The 20,908-nt window shown below is 40.3% G+C and overlaps 1 protein-coding gene across 1 annotated transcript in view; it reads right to left on the bottom strand.

The window, feature by feature from the left end:
• Positions 1 to 184: 184 nt before the first annotated feature.
• Positions 185 to 20,908, bottom strand: part of LOC139760630 (uncharacterized) — a 44,040-nt gene continuing 23,316 nt past the window's right edge. The window contains exons 5-7 of the mRNA XM_071684037.1: positions 12,865 to 13,067; positions 9,096 to 9,277; positions 185 to 8,490 (exon numbers count right to left, since the gene is read on the bottom strand). Of these exons, the coding sequence (XP_071540138.1) occupies positions 6,607 to 8,490; positions 9,096 to 9,277; positions 12,865 to 13,067 (2,269 nt within the window). The 3' untranslated portion in view covers positions 185 to 6,606. The remainder of the gene's footprint in view (positions 8,491 to 9,095; positions 9,278 to 12,864; positions 13,068 to 20,908) is intronic.

The raw sequence follows: 20,908 nt of genomic DNA, 5'->3' as shown, positions 1-20,908 counted from the left end.
TGCCCATTGCCATTCATGTGTTGCCATTCTAGTAGATGGGTAATTTTTCCCTTCTATAGTTGTCATCCTCAGGATGTCTGAGAGAGCATTTACAAAATTATGCTGCATAGAAGAAACAGGCAAATTTAGATAATATGAGTGATTTATTGGATACCTTAGTATACTAGGTCATACAAAATAGAAATCCAAATAAAGTTCTTTATCTAACGGAATCACTGACAATTTTTTACAGTATATTGTAACAGAGGCAAGAAAAATGCATGAGTGCACTTGTATATCTGGCAGCTCTGATTAGGTTATGCCAGATAATGACATGCACCCTTTGATTCCTCTCAGCTGTGGCATAAACAGATGTTTCCAAATGGGATCTGTATTTTCTTATTCAGTACCCTTCTCATTTTGTAGGCAAAATATGAGAATTTTTTCTTTAAATTATCAGAATTGACCTGGCATAGAGAAAGTGAATTTTGAATGTCTTAGAAGATGGAGTGGCAGTTGTGGTTTGTTTAAGATTAGATTGGAAAAGGAAAGAGAGAGTGATGGCAAATGGTTTGGTGAAAAGATGAAGTGTGGCAAAGTGGCAGGAGTGAATGGGATTGCTGTTAAGATTTTTAAGGAGAGGGGTGACAGTGTTGTTGATCAGTTAGTCATGCTGTTCACCATTTGTATTTCCAAGGTTAGATGCCTGAGTTTTGGTAAAATGCATGTATAGTACTCAAATATAAATGCAAAGGGGACAATATTAAATGTTCAAATTATAGAGGAAAAGTCTTGGATTATCTTCAGCCTTGTTTGCAGTGTTCTTTTCAAGGTTTTTCTCTTCTTCCTTTCATATCTTACTGTTCTCATTCCTTGCTTTCTTATACGTTTCAAATTCTGGCTATATCTGTACACTGCATCCCTAAGTTATCATTTTTTGACTTTTATTGAACAACCTCTCTCTTTTTTAACCTTCCTTCTGTATTTGAAGCTAAAGGTATTGTTTTTATTCCTTCAATGTAGAGCTCACAGAACTTTCAACAACATTGTCCTATATGTGTATGTTTAACTCCTTTTTTCTGTTTATGTTCCAGTTTTCCTACAATTCTGATCTCTTTGTAGCCATATTTAGGGATAAATTTTCACTGAATGCTGATGTACAACACATTGAATGCTAAGAACTTTTTTACAGAACTGTAAACACTTGAAGATGGAAACAAACTGTTGAGGGTGCATGGAAAGATTGGCATGCCACCTAAGTCAGCCAGAAGTTCAGAAAACTAATTCTGAACCATAGATGTACTAGATTAGCAAATATCATGTAACTGTCTGAATCGCAGATGTTTCCAGACACCAAGAAATGCTGGCCTATAGAATTCATGTGAGAAAATCAGCCTCACTAATTCTAGTATGGTCAGGGACACATTGATACATGAAATTATTTTGCCCACATTATTAAGAACTGGTTTCACTCCTCAGTAGGGCTCCTCCCTCCCCTTTACTTTGTTCTCGTTATTGTATTTCCTTCATCAAAAACAGCTCATGACTGGACCTTGTTGAGCTTAGTCTCAACCATGCCTATGATGTCAGGCTTTCATCCACTCACTTTCCTTTCTTTCCCTATCATTACATTAGTATTCATTGTAGCTTGTTTTTTAGCATAAAACTTCTTTTGCTAATTTCTTTTGTGTGTTTGTGTGATTATTGTTTGTGTTACAGAGGGGGAGAGTTTTACACTCATGTTGCTGTCTCTTAACTTTGTATACGTGTACCATGTCTTTACTCCAGTGTATATGCATACCCACTGATGTGTGTGTGTGTGTGTGTGTGTGAAATAATTATGCTTTTGATTGTGATTGATTCATGTAGCAGTTTGCTATTTATTATTTAACTATTTTTGTGGTATTTTTACAAGTTACACCCCACAGGAGTTATGAAATTTCTGTCTTGCTCAATCAATAAATCTATTTTTCAGAAGCTTGTGGCAACAAATACAAATCCGTTAGGTTAGGTTAGATTCATTAGATTAGGAGCTATAACATTGCTCACCAGAAAATCTCCGTGGGGCAGAAACTGTAGAATTATTATTATTATTATTATTTTGTGTGTTTGTGTGTGTGTGTGTGTATGTAAAGACTGACTGGTTTTGAAATTTTATGCAACATTGCTTGCACAAGCAGATTGTTACACAACTTAAAATATTTTAGAAATCTAAAACTAACTAACGAAGTTCAGGGAATAAAATTTGACATTCGTTTACTCAGATCAAATGATAATTACGTTTCAATACAAGGAATTAAAAATGACTGTCACTTATGTTGATCGATCGTTTGACATTTGTAATTAATTAGCGGTAATTGCTTTTTATGACGTTTCGATGCGTTATTTTTAAAATATAATTTATAGGCAGTTTTTTTTTGGGTTTACTAAATGGATCTTTTGTTTGAGCTGTGTTCGGTGGGTATATAGACACTAGGGGCTGTATGTTTGTTTAACCATTTTCATACTTCGGTAGTGTTGTCAGTGATTGCATAATTTTCACTTTACAAGGAGTCAGTTATTTTTCAAATTTTTGTTAGATGTTTGTCCTCAAGCTCATGCATTTCTCTGTATATGTGTGATTGACATAAAACTTGTTTTAGTGTTTAATTTGGGATTCGATGTTAACATTTTACAAATTGGTTGAAAATCCAAGATTGAACATTATTGGTGATGATTTCTGAATTCAAACATGAATTTAGGGATACTGAATTGTAGAATAAATCGACGTTCATTCTTGTTATTCACTGTAAGGACGAACAATCCTTTATTACACATGAGGAACTGTATGTGATAATCGGAAATCATGATGGCAAAGATATTCTTTTAAAAAAAGTAAGATTTAGAATGAATACAACGCGTATTCAGACACTTTGTCCGGGAGGGTTTAGATTTTCATACTTACCCGCTGTGTCAGATTAAACGGTGAAAAAAAAAAAAAAAATACCAGGATATAAGCTTATATCTTATCAGACACGAGTGTACCCCGTATATTGTAAAGGTGTTTGCTTTTAGTTTTGCTAAAGCCGTTCAACCATCTGAGTTGCACTAACTCCCGCCCAGTTGGACCGAGTACTATACTGCTGGAGGATGGAAGTTATTGATAAGTCGAAGCAGTGGTCAACCTGCTCCAAGTGGAAGGACATAAAGTTAGAATGTAAATGACAAAGGAAGAAAGTAAGTTATATCAGTAATCAGTGTGGTTATAGATTAATTAGACTATAAAGCCCCATTTTAAAAAGTTAACAACAGACGAATATTTGTATAGGAAGATACAATGTTTGTCTCATATTTAGAGTAGATTAGGCCTAAGGAGACTGATATGATCACCTCGGCTGTAGTAACGTCATTGCCTCAAGTGTTAAGCTGTTAGTCGTCGGTCAGTTGGTCTTACACCATAACAGAAATAAAAAGATCTTTACCAGATATTCCTGATAAGTTGATTTTGCGTTTAGATTTCTTAGTCATAATCTGTATATCGATGGAGTTGTGATATCACCTCAAAGTTTGACGCACAGGAGTTAGGTAGATTCATTTGCAGATATTCGGTTCACTGTAAAGTCCTTGGTCATATGGGAGGTGTTCCAGGAGCACCGAGAGCCTAGATCTAGCGTTATCTTTACAACCCCAGCGAGGAATGCTGAATGCGGTTTTGGGCGGGATATATTGGTATTTCTCCACGAGACATACGAATGAAGGCGAATAATATCGGTAGTAATCTGAAGCTAGTTATTTGTATATTTTTTTATGTGCCTATGGTGTTATGTTTTGTTAGTCTTGATGGTAACTTATCCCATATGTTAACAATTGTATTGAAGAAAAAGTACTTTGCCTCATTAGAAGAGAAACGTTTACATACAATTTTTTTTTTTTTTTTTTTTTGTCTCCGGCAACGAGTGAAGTCAGACTAAACCTGAATAGCTGCGTAAATCAAGATTGGTCGAAGCTGTTGATCCTTTTTAACAGCAGCATCAAATCAAAACTTTCTCAAAAGGCAGTTGTTTAAAAAGATGTTTTGTGTATTGCGGTGATATAGATAAAACGTCCTTATAAATGACTGAGAATAGTCGAGAGATGTACTTACGAGGAGGAATAGGCTTGTTGCAAAGGGGTTAGTTTTTTATCTTGACCAAAATGCACGAGTAAACTCACTGAGGAGGAGCCAGCTAAATGACCAGTATCCAAATCGGTCTGGTGTAAGCTGGTCGTAAACGAATAAGGTTACAGTGTTGAAATGAAGACACAAGTTTGAGTATGCTGCCTACCGTCAACAAATGTTAACTGAAGAAGGCGTTTCCGTTGCCGAGTAGGCTAATACTGAAATCACAACGTTGTCAGTTTTGCTTCTGAATATGACGAATAAGATGCCGATTTTTCTCCAGAAGCTCCTTGCGTATTTCGTTTGGTATCTATAGTACCTATATGACAGGTGAAATACAATCTAGACTCCCAGAACATTGTAAATTACCCAAGCACTGAGTGACATGAAGTAACCGATGAAAGCGAAGGGAAGCATGCAGCTTGATCCAGTAGTAGTACATTGTGAGCAAATGATTTGTATCCTCGGATGCCATTGGATCATAAGGTATTATATTATTTATCGATAAAGCGTTTTGGGAAGCAAATTCCTATAGGGGTGTTTTATATATTTTCAAGAACTTGAAATTCAGAAATGAATTCTTAAATGTTTTGGATCAGCGATCAGCTTGGACACGGGTTTAAATTCGACCAGTATTCAAATGTATCTTTTTTCATTTATTTTTCTTTAAGGTTACAAATCTGAAATTCTTGCAAAGATGCCTGTGAAAAGCATTTAAAATAGTAGCTAAACACATTTGTATATTACATTTAACAGCATTAGCTTTTAGTTTATTACAGAAACGTTCCTCATATAGCACTATGTACAAATCTAAATATTTACCACATGGATATGATATTTGGAATAGTATAATTGGATATTTGCAGTGGAAACGTATACTTAAAAACTACATATTAACTAAATGTGATTCTCACGTACTAGTTGACTGAAACACGTTTACGCAAGAAGGCAGATGTGCTAATGATAAGTTTCATGGCATATTTACCTCACCAATCATACTGCCTTAGATAAATCTCAGGGAAATTAATCATCTCATGAAAAAAAAAAATTGTCAGGCCGTACGAATGACATCCACTGAAGGTTATTTTCTAATACGTAAAATAAACGAGTAAAAGATATGAGACGGCATGGAGAGTATATATATATATATATATATATATATATATATATATATATATATATATATATATATATATATATATATATATATAAGGTTTTGGTAAGGCGTGTGAGAGATTAAGTCACCAGTAGATGCCCTATACAACTGAACCACGTTTATCCTTAATACATGAGTACAGTTACTGAGTATAGCGAAACGGATTGGCTGGTGGCAGCAGCAACACCGCGTCTGTGGTATCAGAACGAGTGTTTGAATCATGTCCAAGTTCCGTGGCTAGGGTAGGAGTCAGGATATGATAAGGTGGAGATGAGAGGGATACAGATTGGTGGTAAACTAAAGCTTAACAGTTTAAGGTGATGACACGAGATGAATCTAAATGGACTAGGCCATCGTTCGTACGAACTGATTGGTTCACTGGTGCGAGGAGCTCAGCTCAGAGTGATTCTTTGTATGTCATTCTCTCTTAACATTGTTACTCGACCCTCTACACGAGAGGCTAACATACAATAATATATTGAATACGGTTAGGCGGATTCTTCACACTGGTTGACGCACTGGTTGACGGTTGCACCTGATAGGGTTAAGTTATTATTTAGAACAATAATAGCCGTGCGAAACACCTCTTTTGACGCCCTTAAGCACTAACATCACGGCTTTTGAGCACGACGGTACACCGCTTGAGAATGACCCATAAGGGTCACGCCGCCATACCCAGGAGCCGTCCGTGCCTTTGTGCTTTAAGGAGTCTCTGGGTCGTGCTTCAGGGGTTAGCTTGCTGCAAACAGTGTAGCCCACAAGCTGAAAAGGCTGCCATCGTCATATTCCAAGCCTGTATTACATTATCAATAAAAATAATGATAGTAAAAAAAAAAGATCAGCTGATACAGTCGTAAAAGAGAGTAAGCTTTGCTGATATCCTGAGTCCACGCATGAGTACGTACATATTCAGGAACTTAAATTACACTTTCCCAGGTTATGTCAACATACACGCCACACGGGTATGAAGATGCATAGTTCATTCATTCATTTGAAACCCACTCACAATACATTTTTTTTTAAATTGTAGCTTAGCCATATATAAATGCACATGGTACACACACACACACACACACACACACACACACACACACACACACATATATATATATATATATATATATATATATATATATATATATATATATATATATATATATATGATGTATAATTATATACTTATTCACATTCATGTTTGTGTTTAAATGAATGTATATAGATTTTACAACTATGAATCTCAGAATATACGGGTGTGAAAAGATTTCAACATGTTGGACTATATTATAGAGAGGGACACATGAAGTGCTTGTGGCTGGAGGTTCGAGCGACTTCCTCAGCCAAAGATTCCTGTAAATATTTGAGTGAGGAGAGCCTGCTTGCCATTCTCTTTTGACTTCTTATCTTCATCTCCCTCTCCTGTAGATTCCTGTCCTGAACCTGAGTTTCCTTCGTCAGGGGATTCGTCTGTTGTCTCCTTGCCAGAATCTTGTGTTCCAGGAGAACTTGACGTTCCAGAGTCGTCGGGTTCTTCCATAGTCTCTTTACTCTCTGGATTGACAGGTTTATCTTCTATATTCGCATTACTTCCTCCTACGTTATCACTTTCCTTATCTTTGTCGTCAGAGTCTGATTGTGCATCCATGCCAGGCTTATCTGAGGGGTCTCCATTATCATCCTTTTCCTCAGAATCTCCCTCCATGTCTGCCATGCCAGGCTTACCCGATACGTCACTTGTTTCAGACTTTTGAGGCTCGTCGTCAACACCTGGTGTTTCCGACATGGTCTCCCTATCAGAGTTCTCTTCCAAGTCTGTGGTCATTGGCGGTCCAGCTGCCGCATCCTGCCCTGTGGGTACGCCGCCTCCTGGCGTGATAGAGGACTGAGTTGTGACTCCTGCATTGTTCGGAGCCGTTTGTGCCTCATTATTTGTCTCCTTGGGTTCACTGTCGTGTTCTGGGAAGAGAATTGGCACTGACGGGGAGGACGGTGTGGGTCCGTTACCTCCGCCAGGCACTCTGCCTTGCGCAGTTGTTGTGTCTGTGTCACCTTCACCGGGAAGTACAATGTTGACAGGGGTAGAGTTCACAGTCTCGGTATCAGAATGAGGGGTTGGATCAGATTTAGCTTCATCTGGCACCGCCGGGAATACGATAGGGCGCTGCCCTGTACCTCCAGCGTTTTCCTCCAATGTATCCTCCTCCTCCTCCTTCCTACCATCGCGAGATTGTCGTTGCTCCAGAACACGAACCACTAATTCATCAGGCATCGTGTTATTCACCCGCTGCTCCTCCTTGGCCGCTTCGATGATCGTTCTCTCTTTCTGTGAGTCCTCGACAAAGATTGGCCCAACTCCTACCGTGAAGGAAGGTCCCATCTCCTCTTCAGCTCCGACTTCAGTCTGAGCCTCAGTCTTTCCCTCCGAATCTTGCTTCTCTTCCTGGGTATCTCTGTCGGCAGCGGAGACTCCATCGGGTTTCGGAGCTGAGGCTGATGACGCAGCTCGGTCGCCATCATCATCTTGTTCTTTATTATTAGGTTTCTGTGCAGTGTTGACGTCAGTGTTCTCGCTTGGTTTTCCGTCGGAGGGTTCTGCAGGAATTCTATTATTTTTCGATAAGGAACTTTCTTTATTATCAGGTTTTTTGTTGGGTTCATCCGTGACATCTTTATTCAAGTGGTTTTGCAGGGCCTCTGAGCCTTCCGTATCTTGTAGTGTGTTTGTTTTGTGGGTGTTAGGATTCTTGGTCGCACCAGCTGCTTGTAACTGATCTTCCTCGAAGATCGCATCGTCCATCCTCGCTTCCCGGACAACTGTCTGTCCTCCGCTGGAAGTGGCCCCGACGTTTTTCGGGCCGTCTTGATTGTCTGCCTTTGATTTTTTGGGATTAAAGTCACGCATAATGCTCTCGATTAGATCTAAATTTAAGTTCTCGGCCTTAGCCAGAGGTGCGACGCGCATCTCGTCCTCTTCGGAAGACGAAGTTGACTCTAGTGAGTGTGGTTCTCTAGTTTCTTTTTTATCCATCTCGCTCTCGCTCGCGCGAGCCATCCTCTTGTCTCTCCTGTTCACTTCAGTGACATCATTGGTATGGGTAAGTCTATGGGGGAGCCGAGGTCCGTCTCGGTCGTGGTGATGACTTCGATGTGTCTTTCTGGAGTTTCTGTGATGCTTGGGTGACGAGGTCTGTGGCGGGCAAGCTGTGTGTGACCACCCGCTCTGTCGATGGAGATGGTACTAATTATTGACATGAACTTTTAAGGTGAGAAAGAACTATTACAGTAATAAGAAAAGTAATTATGAAAAATATATTTAGTTTGAGGATGCATAATGCACCCTTATGATATCTGAACCAGTTCCTTGTAACATAGGAACATGGAGGATCTTGAAGGCTGTCATACCCTGTTCATTATACATATTTAGATTGGTCTTGTGTTTCTTCATCCCTGCTAACATAGGAGTCTTCAGAATCTTCAAAATGATGTGAAATAAGTTTATGCCTTTCTCCTGAAGAAGGAAAAGTATACTTCAAAACCCATCGCCTGTTGTGCACGAGTTGGCGATACAAAAGATTTGACATCTGATGGGTAGTTTCAGTGGCACATCTCATTGACCTTTAGGTCTGACTTCTATCTCACTTGCCTCCATACTCTCTCTTTTCTTTACACTTGTCTCGCCCTGCCGAAGTGAGTCAGGGCTACGGTCTAACTGATTAGTTGTGATCAACCGTTTCTCATATAATTCCTATCGCCTCTTAAGCATAGCTATGAATTCCGGCAATGGTAAGGTCCTAAGTTCCTGACGTTAATATTTTTGATCATTACCTGAGGGTGGCAGGTGGTGTGTCCCAGATGGTGCTGGTGGTGGCACGGCAGCAGGCCCACCACACTCACTGTGGTCTCGTCCGGCCCCTTGGTCACTGTGGTTTCGGTGCTGTGTGTTACCAAGAGCCACTGGCGATGGACGGAAGGTGGACACTCGTCCAAGAGAGGCCGCTCGCTAGACACTGCGCGGGGAGGATAACATGCATTAGTGCTGAGGTCCTCCAACGACCATGATTATGTAACGTGCAAACACTATCTCTAAAAGGTTTCAAATTCGACCTAATAATACAACGATGAACGAGCGTCAAGGGTTAGTAAGAACGAAGCATCATAAAAGATATTATCTTAATGGGGTTTCTCTGTTTACAAAAAGCCACTTCAATACCAAGACTTTACGTCTGACGTCTGTACGCTTGGCACTCATTACAAAGCAATTTGCTTCAGGCCAGAGAGCAGCCTATGGCTTGTTTCCAGCACTACAGCCCCTCGGGAGGCGATCCGCCCATTGTCTGGGGATTAGCTGTTCAACAGAGGCCTCGTCAGCCTATTAGAGTGGAGCACTGGTCTTGTTAGCTCGGGGAACATGCACGGTGCATAGTTTAGATATATGATTTAAGGACTTTCATAGCGTTGTGTTGGGCTGGATTTAGTTAAGTTTTGTTAGATAAGTTTTCAATTAGATTATCGACAATAGTACTGCAAGTAATCCACAGAGAGGCGGTCGCGTGGTCTTTGCCTATCAAGAAATGCTTTACAGGGCGCTTGGGTTACATGACATTGTGTATTGCCTGGTTAAGAGTCTTGTGTAATGGGTCAAGCACCTTATTCATCATACTTTACCACGAATTACTGCTAGGGAGCGAAAACTGGAATTAGTTTAAGACTCCGCTCTCTGAAATGGAAATATGTTTATCTAAACATCATCTGTCATCTGCAGTCGTTGTTCTAAACACTCACCATAATAGCTACCGGGATGTAGTCGTCTGAATAGATCAGAGAACCATTTAATGGAATTTGATCATTCTTTAATGGGACCACTGAAGCCTTTTATAGGATCAAAGAAGCTTTTAATGACAAGTTGGTGGGGCGTAACTTACCTGGCCTAACCAAGTGTCTATCGAGAGGTGGCAAGAACCAACTGTGGCGAGAGATGAGGACGCATGTCTTAAAGCATACACCGGAGCAGGAGGATTTTACTGGATAAAGTTGTTAAACAAGGCCAACGAAGGGTTTACCGGGGCGAAAGCAACGTTTCCTGGGGCGAGGTAAACATTTTCCAAGAGTGATAGAAGCATTGACTGGGGCGAGAAAAGGAAATTTCTCATGATCGAGGGGAGCATTTATCAGGGATAGTCTAAAACCTACGGTGTTTAGTTATAGGCACTGGCCAACAGTTTGCTAATAGTCCATCTGTAGCCGCGTTAGTACATTTAAAGGCAGCCAGGATGGAATTCACAGAGCCATGCGAGCTCCGATGAGGTATAAGATTAGATTTTAAGCTCTGATTCTACAAGCCTGACTTAATATTTACAATAATTTCCTTAAAGATTCAAATACACAATTTGGAGCATTTTGGTCTTGCTTGAGGCCAATCCTGTTTAGCTAGCAGTAAACGACCATCCCCCGTTCAAAAGACAGACTTCCCACTCCCTCTAAATCTTTTAGATTATTTCGTCTTTTCTCTCCATACTTTTCTCTTCCTCGTGGCCTTGATGAGGACTTTTTGTCCGTGTCTGCAGCCTTCGACTCGTATGATTTGGTGGGACATGGAAATTTTCCAAGGCCAACCAGCTTTATCTCTATGGTTTAAAGCTACGTCGGGTGTTACTATGATATCATATTACGACCCAGCCATTCGCTTCTCCAGGTACTGTTACTGGAGACGGAAGTGTCACTGGAGACGGGACCTTAGGTCGAGTCGGATGCGTTAGTGTCCATACTGACATGGGGCGGACAGTCTGGACTTGTGTGTGTGCCATATACCAGAGCGTCACTTACAGTCTTGTCACTGCTGAGTTACTGGACTCGTGGGACGGGGCGGGGCGGGCTAGCTAGTGGGTGCGTGACTCTTCAGTAATGGAGTGGCGGCACACAGGCACTTGTTGTGCTGATGATCAATACTGCCATGTGTCATCACCCCCAGGGTCGACACCCACACCCACCCTGGCACTTCTCGCCTGTCATCACCCTTAAGGGTAGACACCTAACCTGTACACCCTCCTTGACACCCCAGTAAATCAGGTCAAAATATCAGTTAACATCATTACCACATTTGGGGTTCTTCCTTTAATCGAGTCTTGTTGACATTCAGCTCTCATGGACATACACACAACGAGAGGAAATGCCAGCATTACACATTCCCCGGTTCAGTAGGTAACTGGATTAAAATTTCGCTCTGCCGTCTTTTTTTTTTAATTTTTCTTCTTCTTTTAATCCACCATCGCTCGCTGCACTGGGTATTGTGCTTCGTGAAAGTTGAAAAAAAGAAGAAGCACATGCTTCAAGACGTCATCCATATTTCATACCCTTTGATCTGGGTAACTAGTGTGGGTGTTGCACCCGCCGCCCGCGTTCGGTCGGAGGCGCTCGGAAGAACCCGGAGCACCACGCCCGACTGCCGGTTTTATGGGGTCGGCGGCATCTTGGAGCACCGCGCCCACTGTCTCGGACCCGAGGCACCACGCCCGTAGGCTGTGTGGTGGTCGGCCGCGCCCGGAGCACCGTACCCGCTGCCGGACACGTGTGAGGAAGCGCTGGCGAGGGCGGACATGCCTCCGGATGTAACGGAACACCAGGGGAATTCTGGGAAAGTCAGGGAACGAACGTCTGGTCTTTTCTACGGAGTATTGATAACAATTTCAACCTACTGCACGTTACTGTTGTAATGATGTACAGTGAAACTGTTTGTAAAGTACTCTTTGCACAGGTGTATATATATATATATATATATATATATATATATATATATATATATATATATATATATATATATATATATACATATATATATATATATATATATATATATATATATATATATATATATATATATATATATATATATATATATATATATCCCTGGGGATAGGGGAGAAAGAATACTTCCCACGTATTCCTTGCGTGTCGTAGAAGACGACTAAAAGGGGAGGGAGCGGGGGACTGGTAATCCTCCCCTCCCGTTTTTGGTTTTCCAAAAGAACAGAGAAGGAGGTCAAGTGAGGATATTCCCTCGAAGGCTGAGTCCTCTGCTCGTAGCGCAGGAAATGGTGAATGTGTGTGAAAACAAAACACACACACACACACACACACACACACACACACACACACACACACATATATATATATATATATATATATATATATATATATATATATATATATATATATATATATATGATAATAGTAATGATAAGCATAGTTTATACAGTATACAAGATTAGGAGGTAAGACGATTGAGTGTGAAATTCTTATTATACACACAGGATTATTACACGCACACACACACACGAGACATTCTGTCTCCTGGTAAATATTAAACTCGTATTTACGTGCAAGAATAAGGAAGCAGCAAACTATTCACATAGTATCCTAAGCCAAATGAAGAATAATTTCTCAAATCTGGTACCACCATAGACAAAAGGAAGCGTTAAAGGGTAATTTGATCACAACCTATTAAGTTTTAGAACCAGTTTATAGTATAAGTTTACTGGATGTACAGATAGGTGATCATAAAGAAGTTATTAGACATCTGCACTTCACGAGTACTCACGTCGCTGTAGGCAGAGAGCGGCGGTCATGGTGCTGGCGGAACACAGCTCGTGCACCACGCCCACACCCACCCTGTACACGGCGCACCGCAGGGTCACGCCCACGTCTCCGCCCAGGATCAAGTCATCGGCCACCACGCCTACGCGCCCGCCTCCCGGGCTGACACCGCCGATATGGTTCATCTCCCGCTGTTCGTCCCCTAGCCTGCGGAGACACCTTAATGAGGCTATCATGACGTGGAAGAGAGAGAGAGAGAGAGAGAGAGAGAGAGAGAGAGAGAGAGAGAGAGAGAGAGAGAGAGAGAGAGAGCTCACGTAACAGTACACTACGTAGTCATGCAGGAGCTTGTGTTAGGCTATTAAGTCCACTGATAAGAGACTCCTATAATGGCCAGTTGCTGAAGTCATTGTATTTTTTTTTTCACTACGACGTTGTCAGTAATGTTCTCCGTTTTTCATTATGATAGGCAGTAGCATTGTGACCTGTTTGGAAAAAAAAAAATGAATTCGTGCCTTTTGTTATGTGGTTCTCGGAGCAGATATAGTATTTTTTAAAAGTTAAGAGTTGTGATTTGGGTTAAAAGTTTACCCTCTGATACCACCGGGCTTCATAACGTTCAGTATTTCAAGAACTGTGGTTTTGAAAGTTGGTAAAGGGCCACGACTTTCAGTGAGACACGGTAAGTCATACTTAATATGAAAAATACGCCTCAAAAGTTCAAACATATATTGTACTCTGCTTAGTAAAAATGATCATTATGGAAACACGCGATCTAATAACCTCTGACTTTCCACACACCTTGTCCCTGTTTTACGCCATGAAAGTGTTAGATAATTGGTACTGACATTCTGTAAATGTTCTTTATCATGTGCAAAGAAAAAAAAAGATTTATCAAGGTGGAGAATCTTAAAGTATTTCTTTTTTTTCAACCCCATTAACTATCTTGGAGTTTTCAGATATAAGAAAGTGTGTAAGAAGTGTTGTATGTAAGTTTGATTCTGGTGTCGCTGTGTGTTACTGGTTTTCTTACGTCATTTGCGTTGATGGTGGCCAGACCGCTCATCGCAAGGCCGGGGCAAATCTGTCCAACGCAGGCAGATATGTTTACGAAATATTACTCTCCCAGGTTAAGGTATTGCCAGTAGAGCATGAAAGCGGTGTCTGGCGTCGTAGCTGCTACCTTATCTGTGGCAGCAAAAGCGCCACAACCAACGGGATCAGCTGTTGTGTGTTTTGGCGTATGTCCGCTGACATTTTTACTTTGTTAGTGTCGCCTGAGAAGGTGGCAGACCTCCCATGATAAGGGGTGGGCGGTAGAACTGCTTCATCTACAGAAAATGTGGAATAACGCACATTCACCTGAAGTTACATCGATTTCCGAAACATTCCTGAAGGTAAAGAGTTAGTGGTTAATGTAACTACTAGAAATCTTATACATATTTCAATAAACGTTGATCAAAATAAGATATCCTTGATGTTCTACGCAGGCGCGTATGCAGGATTCGGTTAAGGGAAAGGGTGGGAGGGGGACAAGAAGATAATGAAAATCAAGATGGTGAGCGTGGTATATAAGTACACACTGTATCTTCGAGAACATGATAAAGTTTGAGTTATTTTGATGTTAAAGTAAATCACTAACAGTCAAATTTTCATGAAAATAGATACAGCTTTTAACACCAAAGGTCAGGTGGAAGGTTGTCGCCAGCCTCAAGGTCACGTGTAACGAGCGTGGGAGGTCATTCGCCCCCGCAGTTCAGGTAAGGTCAGCCTAGTTCACGTTAAGGTCAAAACAAATTGTGCAGAAGTAAGGTTATTACGAGACTGCCAACCAGTTTAGCATGAAAACAATTCTGTGATATTTGGTAACATTAAACTGCTCATAGCAATAATCAGGGAAGTTTTGTTCGATTAAACAAGTGAGTATGACATTGAAGGTAGATACATTTTCATGAAAATAAACTTGTTATTGTTTTGTGAAGATGGTGGAATTGACGTGGTTGTTTCATCGATAGCTCATAAAAATCGCCGAAACAAATAGATATACATGCGAATACATTGTTTTTTCCTGTCGAGAACATAAGTATATTCAAATGTAAGAATATATTAATGGCCATTATTATAAATTTAGTTTATCATATATTGCTTAGTTTAAGGGAGGCCGCCTCCGCCCCACCCTCCTTTTGACACGCTCCATGGCTTTACAGAAGCAAGAGACAGTTGCACATCAAGCACTGTTTCTATGATTTCTCACGATTTGGTTTAGTTTCCCATAATATTGTATACACGTTTCTTGTTTAAAAGTTATTAACTGTACAATATGATGGCGCTAGTAGCAATGTGTTAGCGGCTTTGAAAAAGCTAGCAATCTGGGATAGTTACACTTCCTAAAGACATTCTTGTCCATCCAACAACGTGACGTCAAAACTTTCATCCTACCCAGCTCATGGGCCACGTGAGGATGTACTCAGTGTTTCTGTGTTTGTGCAGTTGTTTCTAGGCTATTTTCTACGGTGTTTTCTCAGTGTTACGTTGTGAAAACTCTTTGCAAACTTGTGAACGGAAAAACAATAAAAAATGATCCGGTATTGTAATCTAGAGCATTCCCTACAGACATTTAAAAAGTGTAAGCATTCAGCATTATGAAGCATCTCCGTGCTTTGTGCAGACATCTAAAAAATGTAAACATTCAGGATTTTAAAGCATTTCCGTCTAGTGTACAGACATTTAAAAAGTGTAAACATTCAGTATTTTAAAGCCTCTCCGTCTAGTGTACGGACATTTAAAAAAGTGTAAACATTCAGTATTTAAAAGCCTCTCCGTCTAGTGTGCGGACATTTAAAAATTGTAAACATTAAGTTGTAGATGCTGTGATCATAGTTGTTTGTTACAAGAGGCAGCAAATGGAGACGGCATATGGCCGAGGATGATGTATGACTTTGACGGGGTAAGTAATTTTCCTTTGAAATCGTAAACTTGTAAAATTGTAACCATGTATCACTGAACGAAACTTCTAGACCCGGGACGGAGGTAAGTGGAAGATGTCTCCGCATTATTTGGTAATTTTTAAGGTTTACGGGCACCACTTTTTTTTTAGATGTTTTTTTATAAGGAATTTTTGTTGCTAATAATGGTAGGGTCATGAGGGATAGGGAAATGTGGGGTTAAATAATAATAAATGACCTATTGTAAAACGTGGAAATAAAATGATATGCATTTTTAACGTTTAAAGCGTACATTTGTGAGGGTCTTCATATTACATATCTTACAACATTCATACAGTACTTCACTAATCTCCACTTCGTTTCGTTTATATGGCTATGTAAATAGTGGGTGACCCCTTATGGGAGAGGTCTCATGATCTATGAGTTAATTCGAAGATTTCATGATCTATAAGCTTTAATTCGAACCCAAAGTAAATGTAATTATATGAACTCGCACAGCATATGTGCAAGATGAATTAAGTCTGATTTTAGTGTTACGAGACATGGCAGTATTCACTGGAATGCATAAATGATAAAGGATAATAGGCATTTTTACACTCAGCAGGCAAGTTTTCTTATTTCATTACATGATTATTTTCTTTGTTTGTCGACCTACGAACCAAAAAAACTATATAGTTATTGCATCGAAGAAGCGCCAGTTGAATGTTTTTGGCTAGTCGTCCGTAGGACGGCTCCTTTTTATTTGTATCTTTATTTTTTGTTTTTCAATGTGGCGAGGACATTAGAAGTAGGCCTCCTGTTCGTTTGATATTTGTAAAATTTCAACGAAAGTGGTGCGAATGCATCACTTAAAGTGTCACTTGTTCGTATCATTTTTTTTATTACCTCACACTTTCCATGTACTTCAAAGCCTTGCTCTACGAAAAAAAAAAAAAAAATATGGAGTTACAGGAAGCTACACCTAAAATTCCACACCTACATCACCTTTACATATCATTTAAATGCGTCCCTGATAATTTCAAATAATTTCTGGAATTTTCTTTGATTTCTGTCATGTAGAAAAGTGGTGTCCGTAAAGTAGGAAATTACCCATTGTTTATCTTCCTATATTTTTGTAAGCCATGATTTGATGAAATCTATTGACATTTTAACTTGAATAGTGATGTTTTATGTGATTGTGGAGAAATTGTATATTTGTACATACGAATGCTAAAAAAGTGCTTTTATCATATCGTGATTTCATATATGTTTTTTGAAAACGTTTATTTAACAGAATCTCTAAATGAGCTGTTTGAGATAATTTTTGGTGAAAAAAGGTATTTCTGTCTCGCTTATGATATATTCTTTCAAGAATATTTATAAACATGTTTAGCGCTAGCGTGAAACACATCGTTACCCGGAAGCTGGGGAGTCACCTGGCTTTAGTAGACCCGAGAGTGTTAATATGAATCATTAACCCGGAACATATGAGGTCTGGTCGAATCATTAACTCGGAATATATGAGGTGCGGTAGAATAGGGTAAAGAGCTTCTGGATTTAATGTGAACACAGCCCGCGAATATCATTTATCTGTAAAGGAATCGTATAAAAAAGTGTTCTGTATACAGAAGAGGCTTGGAATTCCTGTGAGAGTATTTGACGAAATGCTTTCATAAACATGTAAATTGCAGTAGAATACTGAGAAATATATGCTTTCCTTAGAAGTTCATAGTCATGGGAATTAAAATAAATCGTACGAAACTGATTAATCCAACCAACGAAGCGCTCACGTTTAGACTCATGCATTTTATGAAACACACGTGAAGGAGACTCGCGCATTTAATGAAGCGCTCACTCTTATACGTCTCACGTATACAATGAATTACTCACACTCGGAACAGACTCACACTTTCAGTGAAACACACACTTACACTCTCACGCATACAATGAAACATACTTAGAATTGACTCACTCATACAATGAAACACAGCTAAGTCACGCATCTAATTAAACACTTGTATCACACACGCATACAATGAAACACCTACATTTAAAACACCCGGGAACGGACTCGTGCATTTCATAAGTTATATGTCTCTAACGTGAAAATTGTCGTGAATTATGTTGTAGAAATTACTTGGTATTTTGAAAAGTTTTATTAGATCCTGGATTCTGCGCTTATATAGAAAATAGATTTAGATCTCAGAGTCTTTCCTCAAAAGGTTTATTTATGAGTGACAGAATCAGTTTCGTTTTGGTTATTCATGTTTGTTTAGGTGCTTTTCTTCATCTTTGATCAAGTTTGGTAACCTGAAGTCAATAAAGGTCTGACCAGGGCGCTATAAAGGGTGAATATTGTGTCATTTCGTTTTATATTGTATATTTCTTGCTATGAAACCAAACATTTTGTTTGCTTGAAGATATCGGACCAGGTATTTTTGGTCTGTGTATTTTCATGTCAGAACTTGGTATAGCTCGTCATTTTCTTTATATACTTCTATAACAAAAAAAAAAAAAACCTTGGAGTAACAATCATTAATTACTTATGATGCACTAAGGAAAACCTAGTTGATAAAACGGAGATAGAAGCTAGTTTATCTGTTAAAGCAAACAGAATATTGGGTCTCCTAGGTAGAAGTATAAGCTACATAGCGAAAGACGGAATACTTTATTCTTCGCAGTGCCCTCGTCATACCTTATGTAATATACACGGACATGGCAGAGGGTGCTGCATGGCAAAGTAGCAGATGTTGCATGGCAGAGTAGCAGATGCTGCATGACATGGTGGAAGGTGGTTTCCTGGCATGGTAGGTGGTAGGTTGTGGAATAAAAGAAGATGGTTCAGATGGTGGGATGTGGTGCAGGATGCATAGGTAGTGGTGGTGCTTATCGGGCATTTGCACACTGCAAGCGTCTTAACTTCGAAAGAAAGTGAGATTGTGGAATCTTTGTCTGTTTTCATGCATAAGTGAGATGGTGGTGAGGTTAGTGTTGACCTGTTCCCAGGCGGGGCTGGGGATGTACTGTCTTGTCCCATGGTATAGTAAGTATAGGGGTTGTACCGTCTCTTTCCTAGACAGAAGTGGGACGGGAAACCTGACTTGTCTTTATGATATAGAAGGGAGAACAGTCCTCTCCTCGGGCCATCGGTAGGAGCTTGTCCTCAAGGCAAGCATGATATGAGGGAAGATTTTTTCTTTCTTTTCGGGGCGAGGGTGGAGAGGGGTGCTGAGTTTACTTCTGAGGCGGGGCTGATGCCCTCTCTCCTCGGGAGAGGTTGGATTTTTGTGGCTTAGATGAAGATTAACCATTGTACGAGGCTCACGGAGATGATCATTGATTCGGGCAGCCTACGTCCATAACCGCGGAAAGATATTATGATATACCTCATGAGGGTTTACGTATAGAAGGTTTGGTTGGTTGTAACGAATGTGCAAAAAGATATTCAGAACATCACGGAGACACCAATGCGATTGCACGTATACAGATATACGCGTTCGTTCACTCGCCTCATGAACCAGGCGGAAATAAAACATCATCGAGAGCGGAAAACAAATGGTTTACATAAATTTACACTATTCAAATTTTCTCCAGGATTTCCTGGAACAGAAAATGTGATATTGATCGTAGACAAACTCTCTCTCTCTCTCTCTCTCTCTCTCTCTCTCTCTCTCTCTCTCTCTCTCCAAGTCATTAAAGTTTAGAAAAACTGACTTGTACCAACAGCTTCAGTATCACAAAACACTTACAGCACTTAACATTCATCCCTGCTTCTTCACACCCTTGGTAACAACCGCTCTTTTTAGCACCATGATATTCTTCGCGTGACTTATATAACTAGAGGTTAGGAGGAAGCGCTTGGAATAAGTGCTTAGCATATTTGATATACGATAGTAAACAGAGTGTATATGAAAGTGAAGAGCAGCAAACTACAAGGTTTATGTATTATATTCGTCTTGCGTCTGATCTCGGGGACCAGCCGAGAGGTCCAACTTGTAGCCCTAAAAATTCACAAAGCAAATCTCGAATGAGGAGTAGCCGAGGGGCCTACGTTAAAGAGGAAGCCCTCACTCTCGGAAACCTCAGGCCTCTCCGCGCCATGATCTTAACGTTCACTGGAGGACGCTGCCTAATGCTGTTTTTCGTCTTGGATTCAGAGGACAAACGAGATCATAAATTTACCCCTCGCACAGGAGAGTCGACATCGCGGATATTATGATGTACAAACACTGATGCTGACGATGGTGATGGTAGTACCGACGAGGAAGGAGGTCGTTGGGCTGTTTCTTGTTCCCAGCAAGCAGAGGTGTCCTCCGCACTGGCTCCCTCCCTCGCCAGGAGGGGGTCCTCCGCCCGTCCATGCCTTCCTCCTGTTGCCTACTGCCTGTAGCAGGTACCAACCAGCAGGTGGATGCTGAACTTGCCAGATTAATTCCCGCATCCATATTCATTAACAAGTACGTCACTCTGAGCCCTTCTCTCTCTCTCTCTCTCTCTCTCTCTCTCTCTCTCTCTCTCTCTCTCTCTCTCTCTCTCTCTCTCTCTCTCTCTCTCTCAATGACTTTTACGAAACGTGCGTTCACCTTTTCGTTATGTAAAAGCTTTACGTATAGACATTTTTTTTTATTGGTTTAAATGTCATAGAATCTTGAACTGTCAGTGAGGATAGACTTTATATACAAGTACCGAGTTGAATATATTAAGAAAACACTGATATATGGAAACACGTACAGACATACGTAGTTGCATACGGGCATGTCATCACTCGAGTGCATATCCAGAGGCATTTGGTTCTACAGAGTCATACAGAAACTGACAGATGGACGGGTGAGCAGTTCATTACACTAAGCAACCAGGAGACAGTACCTACAGTAGATAAGCTTAACTGGAATGCTGTCATGATAACCTAAAAAGACCAACAGGAAGGTAAAGCGAAAGTTAAACAGTACCTGAAATTCGGACAGTCAGACAGACAGACGAATGATTGATACCCAGACTCGACAAAGATCTTGGCTCGCAAGTCGTAGACAGACCTATGAACGCAGCCTCTGACTCGCCCAGACGCTGCAGCAGTCTCAGAGGGAAACATATAAAATCATTTTCCCTCGGAACGAAACAGGTAGA

This window comes from Panulirus ornatus, chromosome 37 (genome assembly GCF_036320965.1).
Source record: "Panulirus ornatus isolate Po-2019 chromosome 37, ASM3632096v1, whole genome shotgun sequence".
In the NCBI taxonomy this organism is placed as follows: domain Eukaryota; kingdom Metazoa; phylum Arthropoda; class Malacostraca; order Decapoda; family Palinuridae; genus Panulirus; species Panulirus ornatus.
Note: the sequence above shows the minus strand (reverse complement) of the source record. Positions and strands in the feature narration are given on the sequence as shown.